This window comes from Sorex araneus, chromosome 8 (assembly GCF_027595985.1).
Source record: "Sorex araneus isolate mSorAra2 chromosome 8, mSorAra2.pri, whole genome shotgun sequence".
Classification (NCBI taxonomy): domain Eukaryota; kingdom Metazoa; phylum Chordata; class Mammalia; order Eulipotyphla; family Soricidae; genus Sorex; species Sorex araneus.
The window spans coordinates 50,403,555-50,422,794 of record NC_073309.1 but is presented as its reverse complement, the minus strand read 5'-3'; the positions used below and the strand labels follow the sequence as shown (position 1 = coordinate 50,422,794).

The 19,240-nt window shown below is 57.8% G+C and overlaps 1 protein-coding gene across 2 annotated transcripts; it reads left to right on the top strand.

Moving 5' to 3' along the window:
- The first annotated feature begins 1,260 nt into the window (after nucleotides 1-1,260).
- Nucleotides 1,261-18,892, top strand: NAPA (NSF attachment protein alpha). Of its 2 annotated transcripts, XM_004607701.2 has the most exons (11): nucleotides 1,261-1,482; nucleotides 11,152-11,231; nucleotides 12,472-12,588; nucleotides 15,644-15,690; nucleotides 16,254-16,331; nucleotides 16,419-16,474; nucleotides 16,560-16,644; nucleotides 17,159-17,263; nucleotides 17,588-17,656; nucleotides 17,903-17,953; nucleotides 18,373-18,892. In XM_004607701.2, the coding sequence occupies exons 1-11, from the start codon at nucleotides 1,385-1,387 to the stop codon at nucleotides 18,472-18,474; spliced, it is 888 nt and encodes a 295-aa protein (XP_004607758.1). In that variant the 5' UTR covers nucleotides 1,261-1,384; the 3' UTR covers nucleotides 18,475-18,892. The 2 variants fall into 2 exon arrangements, with proteins under 2 accessions (XP_004607758.1, XP_055002162.1); XM_055146187.1 differs by lacking the exons at nucleotides 1,261-1,482; nucleotides 11,152-11,231; nucleotides 15,644-15,690 and having other exon boundaries at nucleotides 12,529-12,588.
- Nucleotides 18,893-19,240: the final 348 nt, after the last annotated feature.

Genomic DNA, 19,240 nt, shown 5'->3' with positions numbered 1-19,240 from the left:
CACTCGATTATAAATCAATATTTTGTTGCTAAAAGCAGTGACAGTTTTGGTCACTGGGAGTTGTTTCTTTGACATCGCATCGTGTGTATGTTGGGGGCTGTGAGACAAGCGCACCAGCCTTTCTGGTATGAATCATGTTCCATAATTTCCTACCTAGTTTTAGAACTAGTCATATATCCAAGGAGACTGGCTTATTTCACTGGAGAGTGTTGTTCAAAACCAAGATCTGGCCACTAGGCATGCCTAAGCCTAAAATAAAAGGTTTAAAGTGTGTATGGCTGGGACCAGAGCAATAGCACAGCGGGGAGGGCGTTTGCCTTGCACGCGACCGACCCGGGTTCGATCCCCGGCATCCCATATGGTCCCCCAAGCACTGCCAGGAGTAATTCCTGAGTGCAAAGCCAGGAGTAACCCCTGAGCATCGCTGAGTGTGACCCAAAAAGCAAAAATAAATAAATAAAAATAAAGTGTGTATGGCAGGGGAGGACTGAACTACACCTGGCTATGTTCTGGGGACCCCATGTGGCACCAGGAGCAAGAAGGGGTCGGCTGCGTGCAAATCAAGGGTCTTAACCTTGGCTATCTCTCTTGCCCCCTAAAACCCTGAATTTTTAACACGCCCCAGCTCCAATTATTATTTTAATGAAATCGAAGTTTGAAAACGTCTTAGTTCAGTATTCTCTCCAGTTTCAAGTACTTCACTGGTTTTCCGGAACCAATTTCACCGTGGTCGGCAGAGGGCGCAAGAAAAAGCAGCTCGGTTTCCTTTCCATTTCCTAAGCCAACCGAAGGAGCGTCACCAGCTCTGAAGGGGCGTGGAGGCGGGAACCAGACTGCGCAAGAACTGTCAAACCCAGGCGTGGGTGGGGAACCTCTTCCGGCAGAGGCGTCTGGGATGTCACGTGACGATCCGCGGTCAGCTGACTAGTGCCCAATTTTCGCAGGAGGGACGGGCTAACCGGTGGTCATCGATAATAGGTGGAAGCTGCTCTAGCCGCAGAGCCCTCTGGGGCGGGTCCTTTGACAGAAAGGGCGATGATAGGCTTAGCCACATCACGTGGTGGCCGCAGGGTTCACCCGGAAGAGAGCAAGGAGGTCATCGAGGAAGAATGCGCTTGCGCAGAGGCTTCGAGTCGGGGATTGGCAGCCGTGCGTCACGGGATGACGCGCCCGCGGCCGAAGGGGCTGGGCCCAGCGGGCCGCGGGCCGGGAGATGAGGTCGCTGGTTGGCTGGCGTGAGTCACGTGGTACTGCCGACAGGCGACGCGCGCCGGGGCGACGTCAACGCAGCTCGCTGAGCTCCACCGACCTGTGTACCGCGGCGGTGCCGCGGCTGAGTCTCCGAGGGCCGGGCGGGCGGTTTGCCAGGGGTTTTAGCGACACCATGGACAACTCCGGGAAGGAGGCGGAGGCGGTGGCGCTGCTGGCCGAGGCCGAGCGCAAGGTGAAGAACTCGCAGTCCTTTTTCTCGGGCCTCTTCGGGTAAGGACGGCGGCCGGGGGTCGTCGGGGGCCGGGGCCGAGAGAACGAAGGAGTCGCGGCGTGAGGCGGCCGGGCCGGGACGTGAGGGGGCGGCTCCGGGCTGATGTGACGGGGCCTCAGGCGGCGGGCGCCCGAGCTGAAGCGGGCTGAAGAACGAAGAAGCTGGGCCGGGCCAGCGACCGGCTCGAGAGGCCGTTGGGAACCGGGTCCTGGCCCCGAGGGCACTGCTCAGGGCGCCCACCTTTGAGAGCGAGGTGCGGGGAGAAGGGCTGCTGGGGGACGTGAGAAGAACCGGCGGGCGGCGGGGAAGGCAGGGGCGGGGCGGGAGGAGCGGGGAGCTGGGGTGCAGGGAAGGGGGCTCGAGCTGCCGCGCGCCTCGGAGGAATGTGCCCGCATCGACATGGATCGAGGGATGTGCCTGGACTGAGGCTGGAGCCGAGAGGTCCTCAGCGGGAAGGGCTGGTGGGGCCTGGGGGCTTTGCAGGGCGGGGGGATAGTGCTGGGAGGGTGGGTCCAGGTGGGGAGACGCACGGGAGGTGTGCGCGGGCTTAGGAGAGCCGCGGGGCTTGGACCCCAGAGACCGGGCAGTAGAGAACCTGGAGCCAGCCCCCGGCCAGCTCCCACTCGATGGGAGCCCCGCAGAGACGGCGGGGGCCGAGGGCGAAGGCAGATGCCTCCGGTGCGAGCGGGCGTGGCCCCGGTGTTTGTTGAGGTTGGGTAATGTTTACTGAAGAGCTTGAACTGCCCTGCGGCACGGGATGATAGTGGTCCTGGGTGTGCTGGAGGGATGGGGGGTCGTGTTTCAGTCTCCAAGGAGAACTGCAAGCGCAGGGGCCTGGGGATGGGCAGGAAGCCCCCTTCCCCACTGTCGCCTTCCCGAGTAGCTTTGGGCGTCTGGTCTGGTGGAACCCGGGCTCGGCGGGAGTTGCCTAGTCAGCCCTGGTTTGGGGGGAAGCTGGATTCTTGCCAGACAGCAGCAGAGCAGAGCAGGGGAATGTTCTGTGGCCTTTCTGAGCTCTTGTGAGTGGGGCGACAGGCCCAAGGCCCTTAGGTTGCCAGGTAAAGGGGGAGTGGTGGGGCTGGTGTCACACAGCGGGGGGTATTGCACCAGGATGAGGGTCCTGAGACTTGGAGCCGGCAGCTTCCTACAGGGAGTTAGAACATAAAGTTAGGACAAGCCAAAATGGGAGGCAAAGCCCAGCCCAGAGCACCTATGAGAAGAGATTTGGATTTGAGAGGGTATGTTGGAGGGTGTCAGAAATTTGGGAGCCCTGATTTGGTCACATGGGCTGCTGTATGAGCAGACTGTAGACCAGGTGACTTTTAAATGACCAACGTTTTCTTCTTGTAGTTTGGATGTGAACCCCTAGATCACAATGCTGTGGGGCCTGTTTCTGCCGAGACCCTGTTCCTTGTGCCCTTGGGTCTTCTTGCTGTGTTGTCACCTGAGCAGTACTCTCCTGCCTACCCACTGCGCCCTGGCCTGACCTGACACCTTCCCCCTTGGAATTTATGGTTTCAGTCTGCATTGGGGGTGCTGGGGAGACTTAACTCCGGCAGGGCCTGTCCTGCAGGGTTCTCTGGGTTTCTGTTTGCCTTTATTTCACAATGGCTTGCTTTTGATGTTTGCTTTTTGAGGCAGCATTTTGGGCCACAACTGGAGATACTCCCTGGCTGTTCCTGACTCAGTGCTCAGGGGTGACCCCTGGTGGTGCTTGGGGGACCACATGTGGAACTGGGGTTTGAACTGGGGTTTGTGGAGCGCATGGGAAGTACCTCAGCCCCCTTACTGTCTGTTAAATGCCATTTTGTGTCTGTTTAAATCATCCTTTTTGCCCTTCTGCACTGTGATGGTGGTGGCTTGTCACGGTGTTCTTGCACACATGCACTTACACACACACAGGCATGAGGTTTGCACTTCTTCCTCTCTCCATTTTTTTTTTTTTTTTTGCTTCTTGGGTCACACCCAGCTATGCTCAGGGGTTACTCCTGGCTTTTGCACTCAGGAATTACTACTGGCAGTGCTCGGGGGATCATATGGGATGCTGGGAATCGAACCCGGGACAGCCGCTTGCAAGGTAAACACCCTACCCGCTGTGCTACAACTCCAGCCCCATCTCTCTCCATTTTTTATTGGAGGGGGCAGACCTGATGGTGCTCAGGGCTTACTCCTGCCGGACTCAGGGAACCCTATTGGGTGCCAGGGATCAAACCAAGGTTGGCCATGTGTAAGGCATATCCCCAGGTTCTGGTTGGACACTCTTGGAGGTTGCACTTTCTGTCTGCGGTGCTCAAAGTTTTATTTCATTTCACTGTGACCAGAAGTCATGGATCACAGGCCCTCACTGCTGCCTGAGGCACTGGAAACTTGAACTTGGGACCATGTATTTGCAAGGAGGGGCTCTGAACCTCTGCACTTGTCCCCCATTTGGAAAGGGCTGTCACAGCTCTGATGGAGAGGAACAACAGTGCTCTCACCCACGTCTTACAAGACCCCAGGCCGTGAGCAGCCTATGGGGCGAAGGGAGATTCAGACCCTGACCTCTCTGACCTCACAGCACTTTTATTGCCCCAAGAGGTTCTCCTGGGGGCCAGGGAAGTGGCTCAATGGGAAAGCACATGCCATGCAACCAGGAGACCCAGGTTCAAACCCTGGTTATCGGTGGGGATAGTTTCTCCTCGAAGTATGGGCCTGTTTCTGGCCTTTTAAGAAGGATATTGGCAAACTTGGGGCACCCCACTTGGTCCCTCTCCCGGGCAGGCTCTGAAAACAGTGGAAAGAAAGAGCAGGCCCTGGGCCTCAGTCCTGTCCTAGAGTTGTGCGAGAGGTGCGGGCTGGGGAGAGTGGGGCAGGCCAGGATGGACGGGCCAGGAAGGGGGTGGCGCTGGCATCCCCTTGACCTGCAGGGGACTGACCACAGGGAGTAGTGCCCTAGGTTTTTCCCTCTAAGCTGTCCCCCTCTGGGACTGCCACCTCCCTCTCTGTGGCTCCCAGTTTCTGGCACTTGATGCTAGAGGGAGACCAGCTGGCTGCAGCTGCAAGATGCAGCTTCCCACTCCTCAACTCCCCAACCTGTGCTCAGCACCTGATGGGTGCTGCCCGGTAAGGCTGAGAGGGGAGACCAGTGCGGGGAAGAGAAGCCAGAGCATTTCTTCCTTTCTGCCCAATTCCCAAACGAAAAGTGCTTTCCTCTAACCCTTGGCCTGTAACAGGACTTTCTTCCTCCCCAGTGCTCCTCTAGGGAAGCGTAAAGACAGATGAAAGCCACATGAGAAGTGGGAGAACTACGAGCGTGCATGTGGGCTCAGCCTCCCCGCAGGCACCCATGGCTGGAGTTGAGGGCAGCCCAGCACATACCTCAGTGGCTTGGACCTGAGCACCCCTCAGAGGTGGGAAGGATATGACCCCGGGTACGCCTCCTGACTTTGCTGCTGGACACAACCCCCTTCCTCCTCCCTCAAAGTTCCAACATCCTTGGGCCCAGGGGTGGAATAGGGTGTTCACTGGGGAGCCCCTCTCTGAGCAGTCTGAAGGGCTCAGGCCCGGAAATGTCACAGCTGGAGTGCTAGGTGGGGGAACAGGGCCCTGGTGGCACTTCACTCCTCCAGAATGCCCAGACCTGAAAGCAGATGAACATGCCTGGAACCCACCCTGCTCCAGGCTGGGTGTCATTGTCATCATCACCGTCACAGCTCCCAGGTGGCACTCACTGCCCCTGGCCGAGAAGGAAACAAGCCTCCGGGCTATGGGCCAGGCCAAAGCAGGCCTCTCAGGGTGCAGGGAGCAGGGGTGTAGGCTGTGCTGCTTCCTGCCAGGGTGAGTTTGGGGGAGCTTCCTCCTCTCTGAGCAGGCTTGAAATTCCAGGGACAGGTGGATGGAGCCTTAGAGCCATCAGAGGGGACATGGTCCACCCACTTTCCCCCACAGACTCACATGTTCTTTCACTCTAACAATGTACCGTCACACACAGTCTTCTTACTCTCATACACATAATTCCACTTGCACAGCCACACACACACTCACACACACTTTCACACTCATGTCTCTGCACAGCCAGGGCAGGGCCTCTGGTCAGGAAAATCCCGTGGGTGATGGGGGGACCCAGACGGACAGGAAAGTACCTACAGTGGTGTCATTCTACCCCCCCCACCCCCCCGCTGCCCTTTGATGTCCCTGGGGGCTGTAGGTGGGGTGGGGAGACGGGAAGGAAGCAGGGCCCGGGCCTGGAGGGCATCTGGTGGTCCTGGCACCTCGTGCATTATTCCATCTGGCTGTTGTTGGAGGTTTGGTGGCAGCGCCTGCAGACCTGACCCTGCTGCCTGAATTACCAGCAGCTCTGAGCCAGCCCCAGCCCAGCTGCCTCTGCCCAGCATGGGATGGCCCAGCAGCTGTCACCACACTGCCACCCTTTCACTTCCCAAGAGACCCACCTGGCCAGCTTTTCTGGATTTGGGGCGGGGGGAGAATAGGGGTGGGAGGGTGCTGCTTTTGGATGGGGGCTGGCAGCTGGCCTGACGGGATGATGCTCCTGAGTGGAGGTGGAGAGCATCTCTCCATGCTTTGCCCACTGCCCATTGCTCCCCCCATCCTCTACGTTCTCCTTGGTCATCCCTCATCAAACTGAGCTCAGCTTACACCTGAGAGCAACTTCCCTGACCCTTCAGAGAACCTTTCTTTCCCCAAGCCCCAGGGCTGAATCTCCTCACAAGATTTCTGTAGCTAGGGCCTGGCAGCCTCTGATGGTCGCTGTGTTCACCTGGTGTGTCACCTGCATTGGTGTTTGTGTGATGCTCCAGGGGCTGCCCTGTACCCTGCAGGCAGGAAGTAAGGGCAGGCCCAGATTGCTGAGCAGCTGCTCAGTGGATTTCCCCTCACTGTTGGTATCACACCTGGGCTTTGCCCAGGGTCCCAGCATGTCCACCTGGGCCTCTCGACACCCCAACCCAGGGGTGCCCCTCTGCCTATGGGCACTGAGGGCCTTTTCCAGCAGTAGCAGGAATGTCTCTGCTGTGGGGAGAGTGGGCGCACCTGTGATTGCCATCTGAAAGCACCAGCCCCCTACCCTCATGTCTGAATATTCGGGAGATCTCCCTGCAGCCAGCCCACTGCCAACTCACTTGGTAGTGCAAACCCTTCCATCCTCAAGGCGGTAGGGACCTGGCAATTGAGTACAGGAGGGGCTCATTCCTCTCTCGGGGGACAGCAGAATCGGGAGGTAGGTTTGAACTTTGTATGGAAGAACCTCCCCAGATGCGCCCCAGCACCACATATGGTCCCCAAGCACCACCAGGAGCCAGCTGTGGTTCCCAAATCCTCAACAAATCAAATGGAGCATTTCCTGTCTTACTCGGGACCCTTGACTAAGAACCCTGGATCCCACCTGCACCCCAAGCAGTCCCGGAGGTAAGGGTTTGGGGAGAACATGACTCTACCTAGGGAGGTTCAGGATGACACGTCAGGCCAAGGCAGGCTCCAGAACAGCCCTAGATGCCTCACTGCATTCCTGGGGATACACTCAACCAGGAGACGCTGGGGTGAGTGTAGAGGGTGATGGTCTGTGGGGCATCTGCTGAGGAAGGTGAGACACTGTGTGGACGCCTGAGAGGGGCCTGTTCTCCTGGTTATAGGGCCCCTGGAGGTGGGGTAGGCTACAGGGGCTCAGCAGGTGGAGCCAGCCTGGCTTAATGGAAATGGAAGGACAGGCTGTGGTGGGGCCACACTGACCAGCATCTCCTGACTCTAAGCGCAATGGAAGCAGTGCTCTTCCCCCCACCCCCAGGGCGGGGCAGCTCAGGGGCCACACCTGGGGCTTCTCTGGTGGTGCTTTGGAAGATCATGTGGTGCAAGGGGCCGAGCCTAGGCCAAAGTGCACACGCCACTTTACCGGCCTCTTCCTGCTCTTTACTGTTTCACTGTTTGTTTTTTGAACTCTATCCAGTAGTGCTCAGGGATAACTCCTGGTTCTGCACTCGGGGATCTTTCCTGGTGGGGTTCAGGACCATCTGGGGTTCCAGGTCAGCTGCATGCAAGGCAGGTGCCCGCCCCGCTGCACTAGCTCTCCAGCCCATCCCTGGCCCTGCTTTCTGGAGCTTCACCTGAAGGGGTGCTCAGGGGCTACTTCTGGCATCTGCTCAGGGCCGTGCATGGGGAATCACTCCATGGTGCTCAGGAGACCATGGGCTCAAAACCGGGCTCCTCCATGCATAGCCTGTGCTCTGCCATGCTCTCCTATTGAGATGATGCTCTCACAGGCACCCTCCAGCTGCATCATTGTGTTTGAGGAGGTGGCTGTCTTCGAATGATGCTGTGCTGAGTAGCCTTGTGCAGCATCCCTGAGTTTTGCTGGGAGGTAGGCGGAGACCGCCGTAGCCGTGCCCACAGCACTGGGGCCACACACAGCAGTATTTAGTCCCAGGGTGTGCCCAGGGCTTGCGGGGTCAGGACACAGCCCTGCAATGCCTGCTATGTATACTGACCCCTCAGGCCCCCTAATGGCATTTTCAGGATTCAGTTGCTAGAAGAATAATTCATTGCTGGAACACAGTCCAAGCATAGATCATTTTTTTTAATAGTTTATTTTTAATTAGTGAGTCAACGTGAGGGTACAGTTACAGATTTATACATTTTTGTGCTCATGTTTCCCCCATGCAAAGTTTGATAACCCATCCCTTCACCAGTGCCCATTCTCCACCACCAGTAAACACAACATCCGTCCCACCCTCCCCAGTCCCGTCTCCCCCCACCCCACACTGCCACTATGGCAGGGTATTCCCTTTTGTTCTCTCTCTCTGATTAGGTGTTGTGGTTTGCAATAAAGGTGTTGAGTGGCCATTGTGTTCAATCTCTAGTCTACATTCAGCCCGCATCACCCTTCCCCCACCTGACCTCCGACCACATTTTACTTGGTGTTCCCTCCCCTGAGTTGTCCAGAATGAGAGACCAGCCTCCAAGCCATGGAGACAACCTCCTGGTACTTATTTCTACTATTCTTGGGTGTTAGTCTTATAGTCTATTATTCTATATTCCACAGATGAGTGCAATCTTTCTATGTCTGTCTCTCTCTTTCTGACTCATTTCACTTAGCATGATACTTTCCATGCTGATCCACTTATATGCAAACGTCATGACCTCATTTTTTCTAACAGCTGCATAGTATTCCATTGTATAGATGTACCAGAGTTTCTTCAACCAGTCATCTGTTCTAGGGCACTCGGGTTTTTTCCAGATTCTGGCTATTGTAAACAGTGCTGCGATGAACATATAAGCGCAGATGTCATTTCGACTATACTTTTTGGCTTTTCTGGGATATATTCCCAGCAGTGGTATTGCTGGGTCAAATGGGAGCTCAACCTCTAGTTTTTTGAGAATCGTCCATATTGTTTTCCAAAAGGGCTGAACCAGTCGGCATTCCCACCAGCAGTGTAGAAGGGTCCCTTTCTCCCCACATCCTCTCCAACAGCAGTTGCTTTTGTTCTTTTGGATGTGTGCTAGTCTCTGTGGTGTGAGGTGGTATCTCGTGGTTGTTTTGATCTGCATCTCTCTGATGATTAGTGATGTAGAGCACTTTTTCATGTGCCTTTTGGCCATTCGTATCTCTTCCTTGGTAAAGTTTCTGTTCATTTCTTTGCCCCATTTTTTGATGGGGTTGGATGTTTTCTTTTTGTAGAGTTCAACCAGTGCTTTATATACCATTGATATCAACCCCTTAAAGCGTAGATCATTTACTTGTGATCTACATACATGCTCATCTTTGATAAAATCCACAGGTGAAGAATACCAAGACAGGGCCAGAGTGCTGACCCACCAGGCTAAGCGCAAGCAGGAGGGCAGGGCTGGGCGCCAGAACTGCTTATTCCCCCCAAGTACCCCAGGATAGTCACCGAGCACTGCCAAATCGTGGTCTAGAAGCAGCAAATGAATTCAGATGGGCCCGAAGTGATAGTACAGCATCCCATATGGTTCCCCAAGCCCCAGCATGAGTGACCCCTGAGCACCGCTAATGTGACCCCCCCAAATTAATATAGCTGGAATGAAGAGCCCCCATATCTTTATATGAAAATTACACACACACACACACACACTTGCTTTGGAGGTAATGGTAATGATTTTTGGGTGTATTCCCCAGAAATATTCTCTTTTTGTTAATCTGTACATTTCTGTCTTTCCCAAGCATCTTTTTTCTTTTCCCTTATTTTAGAAACAAATGGAAGCTTTTTTTTTTTTTTTTTTTTTGCTTTTTGGGTCACACCCAGCAATGCTCAGGGGTTACTCCTGGCTTTGCACTCAGGAATTACTCCTGGCGGTGCTTGGGGGACCATATGGGATGCCGGGGATCAAACCCGGGTCGGCCGCGTGCAAGGCAAATGCCCTACCCGCTGTGCTATCGCTCCGGCCCCACAAATGGAAGCATTTTTATTTTAGAGGCCATCACACTCAGCAATACTCAGGTGCTGCTCGTGGTGCCATTCTTGGGGATGCACATGGTGCCAAGAATCAAACCGGGGACTCTCAAATGCAAAGCCTGTGCCCCTGACCTTTCAGTGCTTACCAGCCTGAAAATAGGGACACTTCAAATCTGCCTTTAAAAATAGCTGCTCTGGGGCCAGAACAATGGCTCAGCAGGTGGCACACTTGCCTTACATGTGGCTGACCCAGGTGACCTGGATTCAATCTACAGCATCCCATGTGGTCCCCTAAGGACTGCCAGGAGTGATCCCTGAGTGCAGAGCCAGGAGTAATCTCTGAGCATTTCCAGATGTGACCTCACAAAAAAAAAAATAAATAAAAATAGTCACTCTTGGGATTGGAGCAATAGTACAAGGGTCCTTGCCTTGCATGTGGCTGACCTGGGTTCAGTTTCCAGCACCACATATAGTTCCCTGAACCCTGATAAGTGAGTGTGATCTCTGTGTGCAAAGTCCAGATTAATCCTTGAACACCGCCAGGTGTGGATCCCCCCAAAAAAGTGATTTCTTGAGTATGGAGATATTGTGTTGGGTGGAGGAGACTTGCCTTGCATGCAACTGACCCTGCAAGGCACAAAAGGCCCACTGCCAGGAATCAGTCCCAAACACTGAGCCAGGAATCCCCTGAGCACCGCTGGGTGTGGCCCCCAACACTCCTCCCCCCCCAATAATAAGAATCATTTGCGGACACTGTGCGAGGTGGGTGCGCATGGAGACACTATGGCTTCCAGTGCTGGGGGAAGCTTGGCTGGCCCCTGCGCCAGAGCAGGAATGGAGTTTAGTGGATGCCAGAGGAGGACAAGAACTATGGCTTCTGCTGAAGCCCTGGAGTCTTGGCAGACAAGCCACGGGGGCTTCAACTGCGGGAGCCCTGGGTCTGCCCAGTCCCTGTGGGGTTGGGAGGTGCAACATGCAGGGCACAGAGGCATTAGGACACGGAGGCACCGGCATCTCTGCTGTCTCTGGGGAAGCCAGGGTCAGTGAACCTGATGGGAAGTGCAGGAGGTGTGAGAGGCAGGCCATCTTGGAGGGGCCCCTTCCCCAGTGCCCAGCCAAGGCTCCAGTGGCCTCCTATCTTGTTGTAGATAGGTGCCACCAGCCTCCAGGATGTGGGCTTCCCAGGGGACCTTGGGGCAGGGATGTAGCAGCTCTCTCTTGGACCCAGGCTGTCTGGCCTTATCTTCTTTCCTTTCCCCCCACCAGGGGCTCATCCAAAATAGAGGAAGCATGCGAGATCTATGCCCGTGCAGCCAACATGTTCAAGATGGCCAAGAACTGGAGTGGTACGTGTGCACCCCTGCCACCCAGGCCCCACTGCCCTCTCCTGTGTCTACTCCCACTGTGCCCAGGCCGTGCTGTCTTCTCCTACATCCACTTCCTCCACCCAATCCCTGCTGCCCTCTCCTGCGTGCACTCCCACCATGCCTCGTCCCTGCTGCCCTCTCCTGTCCCATGACACAAGGTGGTAGGTAGGTCTTGGGCCAGTGGGTTGAAGGCCCTTGTGTGCTATTCCCGTTGCCACCACACTATAGATCTCCCCATGACTGTCCCCAAGATTTAGAGGCTGCCACTCAGTGTGCCCCTTCTCAGAGACACAGTTACTCTGTGCTGGACCAGAGCAGTAGAATGGTGGGGAGGGTTTTTGCTTTGCATGCAGTCAGCTCAGGTTAGTCCCCAGCACTCCCTCTGGTCCCCTGAGTTCTGCCAGGGTGATCCCCGCCAAGTGTGACCCAAAAGGTGGATAAAAAGGAAAAAAGAACAATCTGTCACTTGTTTCAGAGCCACGGGTGGCTGTCTTGGGTCTCCCCTTGGGAGGAAAGGGGAATAGAATGGGGGGATGGGTGGGGTATGTGTGCGAGGAGACAGTGCTCAGTGGGGTGCAGGACACAGTGCCTTCAGACTGCCCCTGCTGCCCTCCCCCACACTACCTGTGCCCACCATCTGCACCTGTGCCTTTGACCTGTGCACCTGTGCCCCCTCCTCCATATCTGTGCCCACCATCTGTTCACTTGTGCACCCCCGCCCATGTGTCTGTTATCCCTGTCCCCTCTTCTTCCTGGGTGGGAAGCTGGGTGGGGGGAGCACAGCGAATACCCCATGGTGAGCAGCAGTCACATCACTAACGAGTGATGAGAGAATATGGACAGAGGTGAGATGGGACACTGAGGAGGCGCTTCGAGAGTTCAGGAAGAAAGAAACCAGAGCGAGGGGAGGGGTAGGGAGAGTGTTGCTAAGGAGGCGGCTCCAGCACCTTTACTGCCCTCCCTATGATTCCTCGGTCATAGGGAGGGAGGGTAGGTGGGTGGGGGCTGCTAGGAGCTGTTGGCATGAGGCCTTGGCTCCGTGCACTCTTCCTGCACCTTGGGCTTTCCATGGAGACCACCAGTAGCCTCAACATGACTCCCTGGGACAGTGACTTCCCCTCGGGGACAGTGGGCACCCCCCACCCTACCTCCTGGCGCAGGAGGGCTCTGCCTCTGCCGCCTGGAGTCTCTCTGAGCTGGGCCTGTTTTCCTGTTGCAGCCGCTGGCAACGCTTTCTGCCAGGCAGCCCAGCTGCACCTGCAGCTGCAGAGCAAGCATGACGCGGCCACCTGCTTCGTGGATGCAGGCAACGCCTTCAAGAAAGCAGACCCCCAAGGTGAGTGCCACCCTCCCCACGTCGTGTCCTCAGGTGACCTCCGGTCCGCCTGGCACTGCTTCCCTGTGGCAGACACGTGAAGGCCCAGAGGGGGCGCCAAGGAGCGGAGCTGATTGCCACAGCCCAGGCTCGCCTCCCCTGCTCCCTGGCGCCTGCCTGCAGCGGATCCCCCCCCCCTCCAGAGCCCGAGCATTTGGGAGTGGGTGAGTGGGTGTCATTTCAGACCCCGACATGCATCGGGGAGAGGAAAATCTGTTCTGTTGTCAGAATTAACCCATGGGGGGGCGGGGAGGGCTCCCAGCGTCGGCAGGTGGGAGCTGCTGCCGACAGAACAGCGGAAGTACCCTAACCTGGCTCCCCTGTTGCCCCCCGACCCCATGGCAGGTTAGGGGGCTGGGGTGCAGCTGCTGGAGAACCAGTTCTTGAGTGAGAGCAGGCTCGGCCTAATTCATGGTCCAGGTCCCAGCCTGTGGCATTCCTGCAGCCGTGTCTGACCGAGGCATTTGCATCTTGGCGCCAGACAGGCTGCTCACTGGTCCTCTAGCCAGCCGAGGCATTTTCTAAAAACGACCCTTTCTGCCCACCCGCTCGCCTCAGAAGCGAGCAGACGGGAAGAGATGTGGCTGGAGGAAGTCACGGTGCGCCAACCTGCCCACGTACTCGCGGGAAGAATGAGCCCCAGCCCTGGTCTAGATGAGGGTCTCTGGACTGGGTGGCCAGTCTCTGTCCCCAGACCTACCCAGCTGCTGGTGCTACAGACACTGGCCCAGGGGGCTTCTTCCACCTCAGCTTCCCCCAGGGATGGTGTGTGTCCCTCACGACACCCCTTCCCTCCCTGGGAAACCTATTAGCCAGAGACCTGCCCAGGCAGTTATGGGGTTCAATGTCTTCTCATTTCCGAAGCAGAGGCAATGCCACGCTGGGCCCTGGGTCCCTGCACTGGCTCTAACTAAACCAGCCCACATGTCCTCTGACTCACCCCACATGGCCTGGGGTATGGTCACGGCCTGGCCTTGCCTGCAGTAGAGGCCCAGGGCAGTGGGGGCAGAGATTGGAGGTAGGGGTCCCCTGGTGTAGAGGAGAGCTCCCTTTAGGCAGACCCAAGTAGGGAGGTGCGGAGAGGCTCCTGGGCACGATGCTGCTGTGGGGCGGGCGGGCTGTACCCCTGTGACCTCAGGCAGCCTGTCCGTCCTCTTTAAGGCTCCCAATTCTGGTCCCGTGGGACCATCTGCAGGTAACACAAAGCACAGCTGTGCCTAGTGGGGCTCCTGGCATTGGGAACACAATTCTGGGCAGCCCAGGGCTCCCCCGCCATGCCCCTTGGCCATCTGCCCAATCTTCTCTGGGGCCTCTCTGGTCACCTCACCTGCCTCAAAGGCTCCATCTGCATCAGCGCCATCTGTGGAAGTCCTGGTGGGGGAAGAGGGGCAGTGCTCTCCCCTCAACTGACCGGCAGAACTGCCAGTGCCAGCAGGGGCGGAAGGAAAGGATTTGCTTCTTGTCATCACCTGCCCGTGAGGGATCACCCCAGCTGGAGGGGGCTGCCCAGAGCTGCCAGCCTGGCCCTGCTCTCAGGCCCTTCCTGCTTGCGCCTGTAGGCAGTGGCACCTCTCCTGGCTACCCTCACCTCTGTGGTGTCATTCCACTCAGACAGGAGGTGTCTCCTCACCCTTTCACCTTCTTTGTGGGTTTCTCAGATCAGCCATGGGGGAGGCAGGTGTCCTGGGGGAGGGCACGCTAGGGAGGTGACTGGACCCCAAGTTGGGGCAGCACCCTCTGCCCAGCACCCCTCTGGGATGAATCATCCCAGGCATGCCAGCTCTGCTCTGCCCAGCCCAGCCAGGTCCTAATGGCCAGAGAGAAGCCGTGGCAAACAGCTGGTAGCTTGTTTTCAGGCAACTGGCAGCCTTCCACTTCCCTGGCCCGCTGCCCTGTAGAGCAGGTGTGAGGGCACTGTACCCCCACTTGGAGGTGTGGGGGCTACCTGGCTGGCAACCCTCCAGCTCAGACATGGAGCTGCTGCCTCCCCCCCGCCCCCGCCCCCAATATTCTCAGAGCAGAGGAGCTCTAACAGGAGGGCCGGGATGGACTCCTGTTTGCCCCTCATGCCTGTTCTAGGTGACCAGGCCCAGCTGGCACCTGACTTCCAGAATGTTCCATTCCAAGTGTGTGACCCTTGCTCCCCCGCAGGCTGACAGTGACTCACCTGGGTGTTCTCCCCACTCCTCCCCTACTGCTTCTCATGCCTCCTGGCAGCCTTCACACCCAGACTGAGTTTAGGGAGCCCTCTGAGCATTTGGGGGGGTAACCAGAGGCCTTTCAGAATCAGACAAGCTATAGACTTTATACAGGTTTTGCACTTACATTAGTTCGGGGACTTGTGGACTCCCTGACTTTTTGTTCACTGTCTCTGGAGCAATACTGACAAGAGTGGACACTAGGCCCTGTGCCCACTGACAGACCTGGGCTAGGCCAGGAGCCTTGGGGCGCCCTGAGCTGGGAGTGAGCCTCGCCTCTGCCCAGGCCCTGTGCTTTTCTTCTCCAACGTTCCTCCACCACCCCCCACCCCCCCTTAGGCAGCATTAAAATTATTCCGCCCCACAGCTCATCTCTGGCTGCTGGAAAGTGCCTCCCACTCATGTTTCTCTCTTCTCCAAATAACTTGTCAAAAAAAAAAAAAAAAAGCCATCCCCAAATTTAAAATCTTGCAAGAGATAGTACAACAAAGTCAGCCCAGCTCTGCTCAGGTCCCATCCATTGAGCTTGGGTGCTGGGGTCCCTATGCCGGGTCGGGGGGGGTTGCTCTGCCTTCTGTAGAGATGGTGCAGGGGAGACAGGACATCCTGGAGGGCAAACCCATGGCCAGTTGAGGGGCCCTCAGCTCCCCCCTTCCTCTGAGCTGGGCAGGTGCAGTTGGAAGAAAACAAGGGGCTCTCGTGAAGTTCCACAGTTCTGGGGAGGCCAAGGCCTCGTGGCGCACCTTAAGGACAGGCAGGTGTCCCCACACTACGTTCCTGCAGTACCGTGCCACCACCCCACTCCCTTCTCTCCCCAGAGGCCATTAATTGCCTGATGCGCGCCATCGAGATCTACACGGACATGGTGAGGGTCTGCCCCGGCCTCCCCTCCAGGTCTGTCTGATGAGGGCTGTGTGGGCACCCAGGGTGGTGGTGACTCACCAGACGCCACCCTATTCGTCCCCGCTCCTCTGTGTGGTCAGGGAGTGGAGGCATGCAGGGTGGTCCCAGGGAACAGGCTCCCCTTCATGGATGCAGATGTAGCATGGAGGTTTGCTCTTGCAGCATGTGGGAAGATCCCTGAGGTCACCACGCTCCCAGCAGCAGTGACGACGTGACTTGTCGGTCACTTGGGCCCAGCGGCATTGCTGAAGCCACGCTCAGCTGGGCTGGCCTTGCCTGCAGGCCTGACCAGGCCCTGACTGTGGGGGGGGGGGGTGTCTGTCCCTCATCCTGGTGTCCCTGAGAGGGGCTGATTGTAGCTGGGATCCAGAACCTCAGCCAAAAACACCCCGGCTCTCCTCGCCTTCAGCTCCCTTCCTAGCCCTGGTTACACCTCCCCTAGGAGTTCACCAGCCCAGGGGGTCGGGTGGGCCACCTGGGATGCCACTGGTGACAGGCAGCCCTGTGCCCCGACCCCACCCCCAGGGTCGGTTCACCATCGCGGCCAAGCACCACATCTCCATCGCTGAGATCTATGAGACGGAGCTGGTGGACATCGAGAAGGTGAGTCCAGGCAGATAGGGGCTGTGGCACCAGAGGACGGGCAGAGGAGTGGCCAGCAACTGACCAATAACCCCTTTGTCCACACAGGCCATAGCCCACTATGAACAGTCAGCAGATTACTACAAAGGCGAGGAGTCCAACAGGTACCATGCCTGTCCCCTCACCCATCCCCTGCCCACCCCAACCCCCCACCTCCGCCCACCTCCCTGCCTTCTGCACCCCCCTCAGCTCAGCCAACAAGTGTCTACTGAAGGTGGCAGGGTATGCGGCCCAGCTGGAGCAGTACCAGAAGGCCATCGACATCTACGAGCAGGTGGGTGTGGGGCTCCTCCCCTCCCACCCCTCCCCTGCCTCTCCACTCTCTCACCCTGGGCTCTGCAGCCCTCCACACCCCAGCATCACAGCTGCCAAGTCGGGGTGGGATGAATCGCTGGAGCGTGAGGTGGCAGAGGCAGCTTGGGGACCTGCTTGAAGGGTCCCAGAAAGCGGGCCCCTCCCTAACAGGCTGGAGTGTGGGAGCAGGGTTCGGGCCCCCACGCTGTGGGGAGGGAGGCCCAGGACCTCCTGGTGGGCTCCGCCTGGCCCGGAGTGAGGCAGCAGCTGGCCTGGGGGAGAGTGGGGCGGTGCCGCCTCTTGTGTTCCCGCTGCGTCCGCCCTCTGCCCGCCAGCCTGGCAGAGGGGGGGCTCTCCTGCCTCACTCATCCTCTGCTCACTTCTCTGGGTCTCCTCCCTGGCCTCTGTGCCTGGGGGGTTCCTGGCCACATGCCTTCATAGCCCAGCCCTCTTCCCGCCAGCCCTGCGCTCACGTGCCTTTTCCATGTGTCCAGGTGGGGACCAACGCCATGGATAGCCCCCTGCTCAAGTATAGCGCCAAGGACTACTTCTTCAAGGCTGCCCTCTGCCACTTCTGCATTGACATGCTCAACGCCAAGGTGCGCTCTGCAAGGGCTGGGACGCCCTGCACTGTCCCCCCACCCCAGCTCACTCTGCCCTTGGGGCCTGCCATCCTCCCATCTCAGGGAGTCCCTGGATCTTTATGAGGGATGGTCTGGTATCCCCTGAAGACCCAGCTGTCACTGTTCCTCTGTCTCCTTCAGAAGGGGGAACCCCGACATAGAAACCCCCAGCCCTCCACCCCAGTTGTCCATTTTTGTAGCCAGCATAGCACAGGCCTTGCCCAGCTCCGGGGAGATGCTCCCTGGAGTGGCCACTGGAGGGGTCTGAGTGTGACCCTGCTTCTTCCCCTCCCTGCTCAGCTGGCAGTGCAGAAGTATGAGGAGCTGTTCCCTGCCTTCTCCGACTCCCGGGAGTGCAAGCTGACCAAGGTGAGTGGCCGTGGAGCCTGTCCCCAAGATTTGGACATGCTCACTGGTAGCTTCCCCTCTGCGCCTGGGTCCATGTTTTTAGAAGTGACAAGGAGGGCACAGCAGTGAGGGGGATCCAGGTGGGTGGGGAGACTGAAAGATGGCATGCTCTCCACGTGGGGTCCCCCTCCCCCATCTGCCCAAACCCACAGGTGTGTGCCTGGCACCCCCAGAGCCCCCTGGATCCCACTTCCCATTTCTTTGCAGAAACTGTTGGAAGCCCACGAGGAGCAAAATGTGGATAGCTACACCGAGGCAGTGAGTGCACCTCCTTGGGATACTCTCCACCCAGCCCTGAATTTCTTTCCCCAGCATCCCAGATTCTCCAGGGTGCCCAGAGAAGCACAGAGGGTCTGTCCTGGCATCCACACAGAGCAGCACTCACCTCACCTTTGTACACATGTCCTGGGGCACACTTGAGGACCTTGCTTGGGTGTAGAAGGGGTATAGCACATGGGGAGAGTCCTGGTGGCCCCTCAGTGATAATACCCCAGAGCCCTTATTCGTCCTTCCCTGGGCAGCGCCTGCCCCAGGCTTTCTGGCCTCCCCCTACCCTCACCACACAAGGACCAGTTTGCCCACACCCTCGGGGCCTTTTTGCCGGGCCTCAGGGAGGCCTGCTTGGGCAGCTTGCGGGCTGCCATCGGCATCAGGTCAGCATTCCCGTGCACGTGCAGGTGAAGGAGTATGATTCCATCTCACGACTGGACCAGTGGCTTACCACCATGCTGCTGCGCATCAAGAAGACCATCCAGGGTGACGATGAGGACCTGCGCTAGCCGCCTCTGCCTACGGGCCGGACATGCGCCTCCCTTCCTGCTGTGCCCTCTGCCCCACCGACTTATTTAAGCCCCCAGAGGTGCCCTTGTCCACCGGAAAGCCAGAATCCATGGCACAGACCTGTTTGCTGGGGGCACTGCCAGGTGCTGGAGTCCGCAGCTGGCCCCACGCCTGGACCGCTGAGGCACTGCTTGACCTTCCCTGGCCCCAGCTCAGCCTAGCACATGTAGCTGAGACCTGCCCTCACAGCAGGGGGTGGACTCCTGCTCCCTGAGGCCGCACCTTTTCCAGGAAACCTCAGGCCGCAAGGCCCAGGCTTGCCCCTACCCCTGCCCCTCCATCTGCTTTCCCTGTGCTTCAGGGTTTGAGGTGGGAGCTGCAGCTGGCCCAGGAAAGGAAATAAACATCACCACTTCAGCATGAGTCTCTTTGTCTTTACCTCTGCAACCTCTGTCCCCCAGCCCTTTACACTGGCCTTCCAAACCCCCTTGGGCTGTGGCCACACTCTGGAAATGGCAGGCAGGCAGCATCTGGCCAGGAGACTTGGAGGGTACTGCAGGGCAGATGTGGGAGATGGAGAGATGGAGGGGGGTGGTAGTCCCAGGGCAGGTGTGAGGGAGCTGCAGTGTGGCATCGTCAGACCCAGGTATCAGACTTGCTCTGGGTCCTTGGGGACTGGCACTAGGCAAGAGGAAGTGCTCCTGGGAGGAGCCCCTACATCTCATGCTCGCCCCACGCCCATGGTGCCTGCAGGCAGGGCTATGT

What these genes read in the sequence shown, in the direction of transcription:
- NAPA (XM_004607701.2), top strand. Translation starts at nt 1,385, where the DNA reads ATGGACAACTCCGGGAAGGAGGCGGAGGCGGTGGCGCTGCTGGCCGAG. An exon ending in CAAGAAAGCAGACCCCCAAG is followed by an intron (nt 12,589 to 15,643) that starts GTGAGTGCCACC and finishes TTCTCTCCCCAG; the next exon opens with AGGCCATTAATTGCCTGATG. An exon ending in AGCTGGTGGACATCGAGAAG is followed by an intron (nt 16,332 to 16,418) that starts GTGAGTCCAGGC and finishes TTGTCCACACAG; the next exon opens with GCCATAGCCCACTATGAACA.